At 52.1% G+C, this 13,884-nt stretch overlaps 1 protein-coding gene and 1 long non-coding RNA gene across 2 annotated transcripts; one reads left to right on the top strand and one right to left on the bottom strand.

Moving 5' to 3' along the window:
- Positions 1-400: 400 nt before the first annotated feature.
- Positions 401-1,360, top strand: LOC125181741 (olfactory receptor 14C36-like). The gene has a single exon (XM_066986988.1). The coding sequence runs from the start codon at positions 401-403 to the stop codon at positions 1,358-1,360; it is 960 nt and encodes a 319-aa protein (XP_066843089.1).
- A 10,019-nt stretch (positions 1,361-11,379) lies between these two features.
- Positions 11,380-13,882, bottom strand: LOC136788445 (uncharacterized). Its single transcript, XR_010827232.1, has 3 exons — positions 13,670-13,882; positions 12,904-12,999; positions 11,380-12,187 (listed from the first exon to the last, which is right to left on the bottom strand). It is a non-coding gene; the product is annotated as an uncharacterized lncRNA (long non-coding RNA).
- Positions 13,883-13,884: the final 2 nt, after the last annotated feature.

Genomic DNA, 13,884 nt, shown 5'->3' with positions numbered 1-13,884 from the left:
AAATGAATAAAACAAAATCCCCGCAGCCCTTTTCAGTAGTCAAGTGAACTGGCAGTGACAATACTGAAAAGATCTTTGCTATCATTAGTGGACTTACATCTGAGATCACGCCATGATCCTATTTTCTAGCTTCTGTAGGGCATGACAGCCTCCTCTGAAGTCCAGAGCAGAGTCTCTGCTCTACTGGCAGCCCCAGACTTAAAGCAATCAGAGCTCCAGGAAAAGGGAGCTGCACAAAGTGGTTTTTTTTTGTTGGTTTTTTTTTTTTTTTTTTTTTTTTTTTTTTCTGAAAAGAGAGAGGCAGTGTTTGGGGGTATTCTGTGACAAATGGAGTAGGTTTGACTTAGTGAAGTCTACCTTCATTTTCTCCTTGCACAGACCCTTGCAGCAGAGGCAGCAAATGTCCAACAGCAGCTTCCCCAACGAGTTCCTCCTCCTGCCATTCGCAGACACACGCGAGCTGCAGCTCCTGCACTTCGGGCTCTTCCTGGGCATCTACCTGGCTGCCCTCCTGGGCAACGGCCTCATCCTCACAGCCGTAGCCTGTGACCACCGCCTCCACACCCCCATGTACTTCTTCCTCCTCAACCTCGCCCTCCTCGACCTGGGCACTATTACCACCACTGTCCCCAAAGCCATGGTGAATTCCCTGTGGGACACAAGGACCATTTCCTACTCAGGATGTGCTGCTCAGGTTTTTTTCTTTTTCTTTTTAATCTCAGCAGAATTACATCTTCTCACTATCATGGCCTATGACCGCTACATTGCCATCTGCAAACCCCTGCACTATGGGACCCTCCTGGGCCTCAGAGCTTGCATTAAAATGACAACAGCTGCCTGGGGCATTGGTGTTCTCAATGCTGTGCTGCACACTGCCAATACCTTTTCCCTTCCCCTCTGCCAAGGCAATGCCCTGGACCAGTTCTTCTGTGAAATTCCCCAGATCCTCAAGCTCTCCTGCTCAGATACCTATGTCAAGGAAGTTGGGATTCTTGTAGGGGGTGTCTGTGTAGCATTTGGGTGTTTTGTTTTCATTGTGCTGTCCTACGTGGAGATCTTCAGGGCTGTGCTGAGGATCCCCTCAGAGCATGGACGGCACAAAGCCTTTTCCACATGCCTCCCTCACCTGGCTGTGGTCATGCTGTTCATCAGCACTGGCATATTCACCTACCTGAAGCCCCCCTCCATCTCTTCTCAGTCCCTGAATCTTTCACTGGCTGTTCTGTACTCGGTGGTGCCTCCAGCTGCAAACCCCCTCATCTACAGCATGAGGAACAAGGAACTGAAGGAAGCAATTAAGAAACTGGTGTCACTGTTGTTTTTCAATAATGATCAGCTTTCTATCCTTCTCCACAAATAATATCAGGGGTTTCCCAGTCCTTTATTTTGGCTTTGGTTGTGTTTTTGGTGTGTGTTTTTTACTGTTTTCTTTAATTGTTATTATCAGCATTAGTAGTAGCATCACCTTTACTGTTGTCATTATCATTATTACTATTGCTTTCATTTACATTATTGTTATTTGTGGTTATTATGTTATTACCTAGATGTTTATTTTCAGCTCACTTCTGCTTAGGAATGAACTTGCTTTGTCTCTTTTGGAGCCCATATCAGATTGCATCTCATGCCGTATCACAGCTGACTTTCTCATTGTGTCTCTGATAAAATGGGTTTTCCCCAGAGCAGTGGCTAAAGCCTGGGCTATTCTTCCAGAGTTGGTGCCAAGAACAGGCCTGAGCAACTGCTCCCCAAAAGGGCCTGTTGCTCCATGGCTTCAGAAGCAAAAAGCTGAATCAGAGAACCATGGAATCATAGAATCATTCTGGCTGGAAAAGACCTCTAAGATCATCCAGTCCAACCTTTCACCTAGTACTGACAAGTCCACCACAATGTCCCATTGTAACCTGATTGAGACTGAGGGCTAGATCTAAGACTAATGTATAAGCGGGCAGTGATGGGGTAGACGGTGAATGGTCACTGCATTACCTACACTGGCTGTCCCACATGTGACATGCAGAGGATGTCCTAAAGGAGGGGAGTCTGGAGATGCCTGGAGAGCCTGGAGCATCTCCAAGGACAGAAAGTGCCTGGGTCAGGCAGTGACCAGAGCCCTATGATGTGAGAGATCACCCAAGGTGGAGTCACCCAAAAGGAAAGGGCTAAACCCAGGTGACTGCAGGGAAATGAGGACTTTGAAGTTGTGGGGGAGGCACTGGACACTGAGCAAATACAGTGAAGGGAGGCTGGAAAGAGATTCATACCACCCTTAGGCATCTACTGTCCTAGGAAATGCACCACTGTCCCTTCACACACCTGCCACCTCCCACCAAAGACGGGGATTAGCAGAGACCCCATCCAGCCTGGAGCCCCGTGGGGAGCATGAGCAGGGCACCAGGACTGTCCAGCCACGTTAGCAGAGGGATCGTGAGAGATCAGATGGGATCTGATTTACAGCCTTGAGCTGTAAATTGCCTCACAGAGGAAAATCATAGAATCATAGAATATCCCAAGTTGGAAGGGATCCATAAGGCTGATCAAGTCCAACTCCTGGCTCCACACAGGTCTACCCCAAAATTCAGACCATATGACTAAGAGCACAGTCCAAACACTTCTTAAACTTCGACAGGCTTGGTGCCGTGACTACGTCCCTGGGGAGCCTGTTCCAGTGCGCGACAACTCTCTCAGTGAAGAACCTCTTCCTGGCACCCAGCCTGAACCTCTCCTGTCGCAGCTCCAAGTAAACTAAACTCCTCCAAGTTTAGTATCGTCACCAAATTTGCTCAAAACACAATCTAGTTCTACATCCAGATCATTTATAAAAACATGTAAGAGAACTGGGCCTAAAATGGAACCTTGGGGAACCACACTAGTGACCAGCCGCCAGCCTGATGCGGACCCATTTACCACAACACTTTGAGCCCTGCCCGTCAGCCAATTGTTCACCCATCATGTGATGTTTTGTTTAGCTGTATGCTGGACATTTTGTCCAGTAGAATGCTATGGGAAACTGTGTCAAAAGCTTTACTGAAATCCAAAAACACCACATCGGCTGGTTTCCCTTGAACAAGTAGATGGGTGATCTTATCATAGAAAGAAATCAAATTTGTTAGGCAGGACCTACCCCTCGTGAACCCATGTTGGCTGGGACCAATGACTGCATTGTCCCCCAGGTGCGCTTCAATAACTTAAAGGATAATCTCCATAATTTTACCAGGCACTGACGTGAGACTGACAGGCCTGTAGTTGCTAGGGTCTCCTTTCTTGCCCTTCCTGAAAACTGGAAAAACATTTACCAGCTTCCAGTCTACTGGGACCTCTCCAGATTCCCAAGACCATTGAAAAATAATTGAGGGAGGTCCTGCGATGATGCCAGCCAGCTCTCTGAGCACCCTGGGATGAATCCCATCCGGACCCATGGACTTGTATGGATCCAGGTGGAGCAGCAAATCCCGCACACGTTCAGGGTTGTTTGGGAGTTTATCATTCCCACCATCACGGTCATCCAGCTCAGGGCAGCTGGGGTCCCAAAGCCCATCATCGGTGTTGAAGATGGAGGCAAAGAAAGCATTAAACGTCTCTGCTTTGCCTGTGTCCTTGTCTGTGAGGTGACCTTCCCCATAAAATAGCGGACCTATGTTTTCTCTGGTCCTCATTTTTCTATTCACATATTAAAAAAAACCAAAAAACAAAAAACAAAAAAACATTTTTATTGCCTCCCACCGACCTGGCCAGCTTCAAGTCTAATTGGGCTTTGGCAGCACAAATTTTCTCCCTACAAATGCTAAGAGCATCTCTGTAGTTCTTCCACATTACCCGACCCTGCTTCCAGTAGCACTTCCTTTTTATGCCTAAGCTCCAGAAAATCCCTGGTCAGCCAAGTTGGTCTTCTGTCCCGCCTGCTTGACTTCTGATATTTTGGAATTGCCTGATCCTGTGCTTTTAGGAGGCAGTGCTTAAAGATTGACCAGCACTGATGGACTCCAACATCTTCAAAAGCAGTTTCCCAGGGGACCTTGCTAACTAGTTCCCTGAGCAGCCTGAAGTCTGCTCTCCCCATATCCAGGGCTGAAGTTTTGGTGGCAGTTTTCCTCCTGTCACCAAAAATTTTAAACTCAAATGCTTCATGGTTACTATGACTGAGACAGCTGCCAATTCCCGCAGCCCACGCAAGGCCCTCTCTGTTCTCCAGCAACAGATCTAGGAGGGCACTTTTCCTAGTTGGCTCCCTTAGCATCTGCACCAAAAAGTTATCTGCAAGGTGCTTTAGGAACCTCCTGGACCTCCTTGTGTTTTCTGTGTGGTAAGTGTGGAGGTGTTTTAGTGCAGAGGGTAACCGGATTTGAGAGGGTTTAGGAACAGTCATAGTGCATCCAGCTTTCTTCAGGTTTGTGAGGGGATCTTAACTTCTTTTCTGGTTTTGACATCTCCACACCAGTGGCCTCATCAAACACCAGCCAGATCCTGCCCTCCCTTCCTGGTGTAGCAAGAGCAGTCACATCCTGCATCTATCTGTGCATTCATTTGTCCCTCCCTGTCTTCAGGGCACTGTGCCGCACAGATCCCCCACCACTACTTGCCCCCGGCATTTTCATGGAGGTGGCAGCACCAACACTACTGCCAGCAGGTTGAAAGAGGTGATTGTGCCCCTCTACTCTGCCCTTTTCAGACTCCACCTGGAGTCTTGCATTGAGCTCTGGGGCCCGCAGCACAATAGACACATGGACTTAGTCGAGCAGGTCTGCAGGAGGGTCACAAAAATGGTCAGAGGGCTGAAGCATGTCTTCTATTAAAAGAAGCTGGGAGAATTGTTTTTGTTGTTGTAGTTGTTTGTTTGTTTGTTTGCTTTTGTTTTCAGGCTGGAAAAGGGAAGGCTCTGGGGAGACCTTACAGCAACCTTCCAGTACCTAAAGGGGGGCTACAGGAAAGCTGAGGTGGGACACTTTATCAGGGAATGTAGTGATAGGACAAGGGGTCATCGCTTTAAACTGAAAGAGGGTGGATTTAAATTAGATTTGGAAGATTAGGAAGATCATTAGGTTAGGAAGAAATTCTCTGAAGGAGATGAGACCTTGGAACAGGTTGCCCATTAAAGTTGGGGTTGGTGCCCCATTTCTGAAAGTGTTCAAAACCAGGTTGGATGGGGCTTTGGGCATCCTGGTTTAGTGGAACACCATGGTGGGTAGGGCGGTTGATCTTTAACGGTCCTTACCAATCCAAAATATTTCATGATTCTATGATTCTATTTCAGAGCAGCTCGTATGGAGCTGTGTTTTGAATTTAAGACCAAAACAGTGTTGATAACAGACCAGTGTTTCAGTTATTCCTGAACCATGTCTGCACAGGATCAAGGGCTTCTGTTTCTCATACTGCCCACCCCTCAAATGTGTGTTGATGGTGAGCAGGATATTGTGATGGGGCACAGCTAGGACTGGTGACCCAAAGTGATCAAATAGATGTTCCACACCATGCAGCACCCCCTGCAGCCCACCACCCCACTTCTAAATGCATGCCATGCACACCAAAAGCACCTCCTTTGAAGAGAGGCTGAGATAGTTGGGATTGCTTATCTTGAAGAAGAGAAGACTCCAGGAGGCATTATTGTGGTCTTCCAATACATAAATGGGGCCTACCCACGTGTGTAGTGAGTACACGTAGAGTAGAGTAGAGCAGAGTAGAGTAGAGTAGAGTAGAGTAGAGCAGAGCAGAGCAGAGCGGAATGGAACGGAATGGAACAGAACAGAAGAGAACAGAACGGAATAGTTCAGTTGGAAGGGACCTTCAAAGATCATCTAGTCCAACTGCCTGACCTCTTCAGGGCTAAACAAAAGTTACAGCATCCTGAGGGCAATTTCCAAAGCCTCTTGAACACTGGCAGACCTGGGGCATCAAGCAGGCATCAAGCTAGGGAGCCTGTTCCAGTGTTTGACCACCTTCACAGTACAGATTTTTTTCCTAATGTCCTGTCTGAACCTCCCCTGGTGCAGCTATGTGCCATTCCCGCAAGTCCTGTCATCGGTTACAAGGGCGAAGAAATTGGCACCTAACCTCTTCTCTTCCCCTCCTCAGAAAATTGTTGAGAGCAATGAGGTCATTCCTCAGCCTTCTTTTCTCCAGACTAGACAACCCAAGTGTCCACAGGTTGTCCTCATAGGACATGCCCTTACATTGGTGGCATTACCCCTTTCGCTTGGTTTCAGAGCTGACAATGTCCCTGATCAGATAACCTCACTGGAAAAAACATTTGCTCCATATCCCATGCTATCATCAATCAGTGTGACTGGCGAGGTCTGCTTCCCCCTTCTCTACCTCTCCGACCACCTCCCACTCTTCCTCCCCCATCCCCCTGCAACCCCCACCACCCAACACCCCATCTTCTTAACAGAAAAAAAGGAGAACGATGAGGAGAATCTGTGACTGTGTGAGCCTGCAGGCCAACAATTGGTGATGCAGTTGGTGTAGACAGAAAGATTTCACTTGCTGTGAAAATGTTTCTTCCCCTTGCATAACAGCAAGCGTTTGGAAGAGATGGGATGCACCTGCCTGGCAATTTCTGGGGGTCCTCTCTAACAGGACAGGAAAAGATGATTCTCATAACGAACTCTTTCTTTGAACTAGGAGGAAAGATAGCACTGGAAGTAGGTGTCTCTCTCTAGCTCACAGAAGGAAGAACAGTGATTGCATCAGTCAGTTTCAGAGTCGATTCCCCTGGAGGCCCAGGGACTTGTCAAGAGCTCCCTGTGCTGCTGAGCTGGGCCGGGCTCCTGGGCCCAAGGGGAGCTCCTGGCAAGCGGGCAGCGCTGCAGAGAGACAGCTCTGCCCAGGAGCAGCTCCTCTGCACAGCGCAGCAGGGCTGGGGGCACTGCCTGCAGGGGACAAGGGTGGCTGAGAGAAGGGAGGGAGATGTTAAAGGCAGTGTGGAGGGGGGATGCTGAGAGCTCAGTGTTGGAGAAATCTTCCCAGCCCTGAACAGGGTAAGTCTCTGGCTGCAGGGCAACGCAGCTGTTGTTCCTGGTGCCATCTCCAGATTTGCTAGCAAATCCCACAGCCTCTGGGATCTTTCAGGAGGACACTTAAGAGTTCCTAAGATAAGAGGAGAATGACAAGTTCCAGAGCGGGGATTACCTGCCTAAGCTGTCAGAGGGACAGGACATGAGGGTTCCTTCTAGAGGGGCCGGCTGCAGGCTGTGCAGCCGGGGTGCAGGCAGGGGTGCCCGGGGCTGTGGTGCAGAGCAGGGCCCTGCTGTGCCCCAGGGGCTGTGTGCCGGGGCAGGGCCTCTGCCGCCTGCCAGGCTCAGCACTCAGCCTGCCCGGGGAGCAGCCCAGGGACTGCGGGGAGAAGCTGTGGGTGGAAGGAGCCCCCCAGCAGGGCAGGGCAGGGCAGGGCAGGGTCCTGCTGGTGTCCAGAGGCTGCTGCCTGGTGTAGGCAGCTCACAACTCCACAGCACCCACAAGAAAACTTGGGGGGTGATTCTTGAAAGAGAAGGCCAACTCCTGAGTGACCTGCAGGGAAGGCACTGTCTGAGGTCTCTGCTTTCACTTTCCTGCCCTGAAGAGCAGTCAGGGGAATGCTAATGGAGTTGTCAGGTTGTGTCAGTCAATGAGGCTGTTACAGCATTACACTCACGAGGTCTGTAGGTCTGTGAGGAACCTCACAATTTTCCTCCACGCTCTTTAACCTACATACTTCATTGTTTCACGACGTATTGTTGGATGTCCTGCTCAGCACCTAAAATACTGAGATACTCTGGCCAGTGGGCACCTGAGACCCATCCCTAGTGTTTTTTAGCAGATGCTGTAGGTCGGTACTGATTCCGGCTGAGCCCACAGAGGAGCTGTCTAGTCCCTCTGAACCCTTAGCAAGTAAAACTGAGAGCCTGAGGCAGGAGCACAACTTCCTCAAAGGGAAGTAGCAGTTTTTCTTGCTGAGGAGATTTTGATAAAACAAAATATATAGGTTTGGGTTTTGCTCAGAGAAATCTCTCTAACTTGTCTTTGTCTTTTACACCATTGAAAGCCAACCATGCTCTGAGGCAGCAAATGTCCAACAGCAGCTTCCCTACAGAGTTCCTCCTCCTGTCATTCGCAGACACACGCGAGCTGCAGCTCCTGCACTTCAGGCTGGAGGTGACAGCAGCAGAGACACAGACAGAGTATGTGTTTTCCTTGTCCATATGAGATGCTTATGGAGTGGATGTGGTTAGATGAACCTGAGTGAGCCTAATTCAATAAGCCATTCCCGAGGATTGCCATCAATTCTTTCAGGACAGACGGTTTCTTAAGGTCATTTACTTTTGAGGGTACAGTCCCCCGTGGAACTACTTGAATTATTTTTTCAGCCTTTAAAATAATTTTCTGCAAAGGTCTCAACATTTCTCTAAAATGCACATTCAGTGCATGATTCACTTTTCCACACAGAGATGGCCATTCCCTTCAGGATGCCCTGGAGTTGCTAAAGGCTACATGAAGAAACGTGAGTCTGGACTTCAGAAGGGAGGCCTTCTGAAGCATGAGCTGGTTGGCAGGCAGAGTACCTGAGGGATTGTGCAGGGCATCCCCTGCACCCACTGCTCCTGGGTGGGCTGGGAAGAGGCCTCCTGAGCACAACAGCTCCTTGTAGCCCTCTGGATGCTGGCTGTGAGGTCACCTCTGTCCCAGCACCTGGCTGGCCAACAGCAGGGAGGCAGAGCCTCTGAGGTCATAAAGGCCATCAGAAAGCTGCCCCCAAGAGGGTGACACATTATGGGAGGCCAGAGGAAAGATGGGTGTATAACAGTGGGAGATCTGGGAGAGAGAAGAGGGTCTTGGCTAACAGTAAAGAAAGATTTGGAAGAGGTAAGAGGGATTCAGGTAAGGCTGCTGCTTCTTCAACGCTCACTGGGAAAAACTTCATGTTATGTCCTGGTAATATTTCTAACTAGTAACCCGAAAATCTAGTGCTACCCTTAATGCTCTCCCTCACCCTGAAAGGCATCCATTGCTCTAATCCCCAACCTCATTTCCTAACTTGAAGTCACACCCCAAACACATTACTTGTTACCATTAGTCACAGAGTCATAGAATCATAAAAACACAGGGTTGGAAAGAACCTACAAGATCATCTAGTCCAACCATCCTCCTATCACCAATACTACCCCCTAAGATACTAAATCTGATCTCGTAGCACCTCGTGCACGCGCTTCTTGAACACCTCCAGGGATGGTGTCTCCACCACCTCCCTGGGCAGGCAGTTCCAGTGCCTGACCACTCTTTGAGAGAAAAAGTTTTTCCTGATATCTAATCTAAACCTCCCAAGGTGCAACTTGTAGCCATTTCCTCGAGTCCTATCATTAGTTATCTGAGAGAAGAGGCCGACCCCCTCCTCCCACAACCCCCCTTCAGAAAGTTGTAGAGTGCAATGAGGTCTCCCCTGAGCCTCCTCTTCTCCAGACTAAACAATCCCAGTTCCCTCAGCCGCTCCTCACGGGACTTGTGCTCCAGACCTCTCACCAGTTTTGTTGACCTTCCCTGGACACGCTCCAGGGCCTCAATGTCCTTCTCGTAGTGAGGGGCCCAAAACTGAACACAGTACTCCAGGTGTGGCCTCACCACAGCTGAGTATAGGGGGATGATCACCTCCCTGCTCCTGCTGGCTACACTATTTCTAATACAGGCCAGGATACCATTGGCCTTCTTGGCCACCTGAGCACACTGCCAGCTCATGTTCAGCCGAGCATCGATCAACACTCCCAGGTACCTTTTCTCTTCACAGTCTTCAGCCACTCTGTCCCAAGCCTATAGCGTTGCATGGGGTTGTTGTGGCCAAAGTGCAGGACCTGGTGCTTGGCCTTGTTAAACCTCACCCCTTTAGCCTCATCCAAGCAGTTCAGACTATCCTAATCCCTCTGAAGGGCCACCTTACTCTCCGGCATATCAACGCTACCTTCCAACTTGGTGTCGTCTGCAAACTTACTGAGGGTACACTCAATCCCCTCATCTAGGTAATCAATAAAGATATTAAACAAGATAGGCCCCAGTACCAACCCCTGGGGGATGCCACTTGTAATGGGACGCCAGCTGGACTTAACTCCATTCATCAAAACCCTCTGGGCACAGCCCTCCAGCCAGTTCTTTACCCAGAGAAGAATATACCTGTCCAGGCCATGGGCAGCCAGTTTCCCCAGGAGAATACTGTGAGAAACCATGTCAAAGGCTTTGCTGAAGTCTAAGTAGACTACATCAACAGCCCTTCCCTCATCTACCAGTCTGGTCACACGATCATATAACAGACCCCCACCAGGATGTCACCCCTACAGGCCTTTCCCCTCATTCTATCCATTGACACTCAACTTTACCATTCCCAACCCCAAGCTCTTCAACATCAAAACACTCTTTAATATAAAAAGCCACACTATCACCCTTCCTTCCTTGTCAATCCCTTCTGAAGAGGTTGTAGACCTCTACCACAGTACTCCAGTCATGGGAGTGATCCCACCATGCTTCATTACAGCAACTAGGTCAGAGTTAGCCTGTCTCACAGTCGCTTCCAGCTCCTCCTGTTTGTTGCCCATGCTGCATTCATTGGTGTAGATGCACTTCAGATGAGACATCTGCCTCACCCCCAGCTTCAGCATTGTTCCCCCAGGCACTTCTCTGGTGATCCCTGCTTTATCCCCTTCCCCCGTCATAGCTAAAGCTCTCTGGAGCTTTTCTGGAATCTCTATGGTTCTACTTAGAGAAGCTCGTGTGCAGATGAGTTTTGCATTTGAGACCAAAAGAGTGTTGTTAACAGATCAGTGTTTCACTTACTGTTGAACCATATCAATGGGTTCTCCATCTCTCATGCTGCCCCCCACGACATGTAGATTGGGGCTATGCAGGACAACGCAATGGGACACAGCCAGGACAGTGGACCCAAAGGGATTAAATAGATACTGCAATAGGTGTTCCAGCCCACCATCCTACTACCAAAAGCACCTCTCAGCCTGGAGCAGAAGAGCCTGCTGGGGAAGAGCTGAAGGGCTGTGGGGACCCACCAGCAGGAACTTGGAGGGCAGTTTCGGTGCTGTCCTGCCCAAGGGTCCAACATTTCTCCCCGTTAAGCTCCTGTAAGAGTGGTATCTCTGCCCGTGGGTGCTGGGCAGACATCCTTGGGCTCCATGGGGGCCCAAGAAGCAGAGGGTGGGCACTGCCAGTGAGTGCCTCATGGGGCTTCACAGAGATCCACTTTGTCTGGAAGCTGCCTGTGGCTGGCAGGACGGAAATGTCTCTGTCAGTAGGAATAGTGTCCAGGGACCAGGGGCTCTGGCAGCCCCACAGCCAGACACTGATCCTGCTGTCCCTAAGACGTGACCCTCCCCAACCGCTGTGTTTCTGAGCTCTGCTCCCCTTGATCAGCCTCACGGAGACACCCTGACACATCGGCAGGGAAGCACTGGATCTAGGGGAAAGCCCCCAGAGGGTTTTAGTATGAGGAAATACCAACACACAGCATAAAAACAGGGGAATACCAAGAGGGGAAATACCCATGTGTGTCTGCTGCCTGCTGGAAAAGGGAGACCGTTCCCTGGCGGTCACAGCTCTCCCAGTGGCACTGAGCTCCCCTCCCTCCCGGCTGCACCCAGCTGCTCGGCAGGGCTGGGCTCTGCTGGCCTGGGGCTCTGGGACCCTTGTGCATGGGGCTCCAGTGACACATCCTGGGTGTCCTCGTGGGGACATGCCAGAGACACCTCTTCAGCATCGTCATAGCCCATGGTCCCCAGGAGAGGGTACGAGATATCTCCCTCAGCTCCAGGGTCCCCAGTACTTCTCAGGGAGCGCGGGCTTCCCCCTGTAAGCATCAAGGCAGGCTGTTGTGGTTGGTCCTGTGGGGAGCCCTTTGGGGCTGTACATCACCTTCCTCCTACTCGCCAGCCCTGAGACATTCGGCCCATTCTCCCAGCCCCCAGGAAATCTCCCAGGACAGGTTCCCTGTGCCGGGAGATCAGGCTCTCGATACAACATGGACTTGCCTGGTGTTGGGGTTGGCACCAAAAGCAGCAGCGCTGCATTGCCCTCTCACCTGTGGCTGCATCCCTGGGCCCCTCTCCCTCCTCTGGAGTCCCGGGCACAGCCCAGTCCCCCTGCCCAGGGACAGGATCCTCCCCAGGGTCAGAAACCTCCCCGGCATCATCATAGCCATCTGCTGGGTCACCTCCGGGCAGGACAGGGACATCTGAAAGGAGAGGGCAGGTGGTGGCAGTGAGAAGAGACGTCCTGCAGAGCAGAGGATGGGAGAGTGTGCAGGGACACAGGGCTGACACGCTGCTGGTGTCAGGGCCACAGCAGAGCCTTCATCCTTCCAGCTCTGATGATGACACTCAGTGGCACTGCTGTCTGTCTGTCTGCAGGGAGGAGAGATGGAGCCCTTCCCTCCCCTCCCTCTCCAATCCCTGGGGCTGGCCCCAGACCATCCTCCTCCTCGCTCTGGCCGGGGTAGGGCTGCAGCTGGATCAGGGACCCCTCTGAAAAGGAGCCTGCAGACAGCTGCAGCGGGTGCTGTGGGATGAGCCCTGCTGGCCCATCTTGCGGTCAGCACTTCTGGGGATGGGCACCAAGAGAGCTGGGGCTGCTTGGGGAGGAGATCCCCAGCTCCTCTGGGACCAGCCCCTTCTCAGATGGGCTCCCAGAGCTGCCCTGGGACAGCCCCTTCTCTCATCCCTTGGATGTCGCCAGGGTGCAGGGCCAGGCAGAGAGGGGCTGTCCCCTCTGGGATGGGCAGAGCTGGTGGGGAGGAAGCTCCTGTGTGGGGACCAGCACCTGGATGCTCTCCCACAGAAATGAAATCCCCAGCATTTCAGGGACCATGGGCAGGAGCTGCAGGGCACAGCCCTGGTCTGGGGCAGGGAGAAAGGGCCCTGCAGATGTGCCCCCACAGGGACATGCACCCACCTGAGAGACTGAACCTCGGCTGCTTCTCCCATGCCAGGCTGTAAGCGATCTCCTCGTACACGGCCTCAGGGAAGGGCTCCCCAGCTCTCCCGGAGCCTGGGGACAGAGGCAGGGCTGGTCTGGGGATGGGCAGAGAGGGACAGGACCCTACTGGGCTCCCCCAGCCCCATTCCCTGGGCCAGCACAGGGCTGCAGGGCTGTCCCCACAGCACCACTGTGTTGTGTTGGCACTGTGGCCACAACCCCAGGGAAGGCAGCATCCCCATGGAAATGGTCTGGGGCAGCGTCAGCCTCACACCATCCCTTTGGAGACAGCCCTTGTGCCCCTTTGGTCTCTGGGTCATGTCCCAGTGCAGACCCTGCACCACCTCCCACATTTCCCCTCCCCATGGAGCTGCTCCATCTCTGCCCCACGCGTCAATAACACAGCCCGTGCCCTGTTGGGGGGCGGCTGGAACCACAGTGATGGAGCCTGCTGCCCCACGCTCCTCCTGCCAGTGCTGCCCAGAGCACTGCCAGCAGTGCATCCTCCCTGTCTCCCTCAGCCCACCTCTCCCATTTCTCTCCTTCACCCAGGACTCATGTACTCGGGGTCTGGGCTCTCTCCACCCCTTGCTGCTGGTGCCCCATGGTCTGTCAGTCAGTGGGGCAGCACATGGGGCAGCGGGCAGCACACAGCTCTGCCTGTGCCCCTCACCAACACCCCCAGCACACCCAGCCCTTCCAGGAGGTATCCCCCCCCCAGGACCACTGGGGAAGGACCCACCTCTGCGCTGAGCCCTGGCGCTTCGCACCTGCCCAGCCAGGAGGGCCAGGAGCAGGCAGAGGAGGGCCCCCAGGATAATGCAGATGATGACAGGCACCGAGAGTCTCTCACTGGTGGTGGTCAGAGGGCCCCGGGGGGGAACTGCATGGGCAGGAACATGGCAGGGGAAGCATCAGGCCTGGGAGAGGTTGGGGGCAGGACACGCCACTCCTGAC

Source organism: Anser cygnoides, chromosome 37 (genome assembly GCF_040182565.1).
Source record: "Anser cygnoides isolate HZ-2024a breed goose chromosome 37, Taihu_goose_T2T_genome, whole genome shotgun sequence".
Lineage (NCBI taxonomy): Eukaryota > Metazoa > Chordata > Aves > Anseriformes > Anatidae > Anser > Anser cygnoides.
This window is presented reverse-complemented; position numbering and strand designations above follow the sequence as displayed.

Bases quoted from the DNA above. Each gene is read 5' to 3' on its own strand.
- LOC125181741 (XM_066986988.1), top strand. From the start codon at position 401: ATGTCCAACAGCAGCTTCCCCAACGAGTTCCTCCTCCTGCCATTCGCA.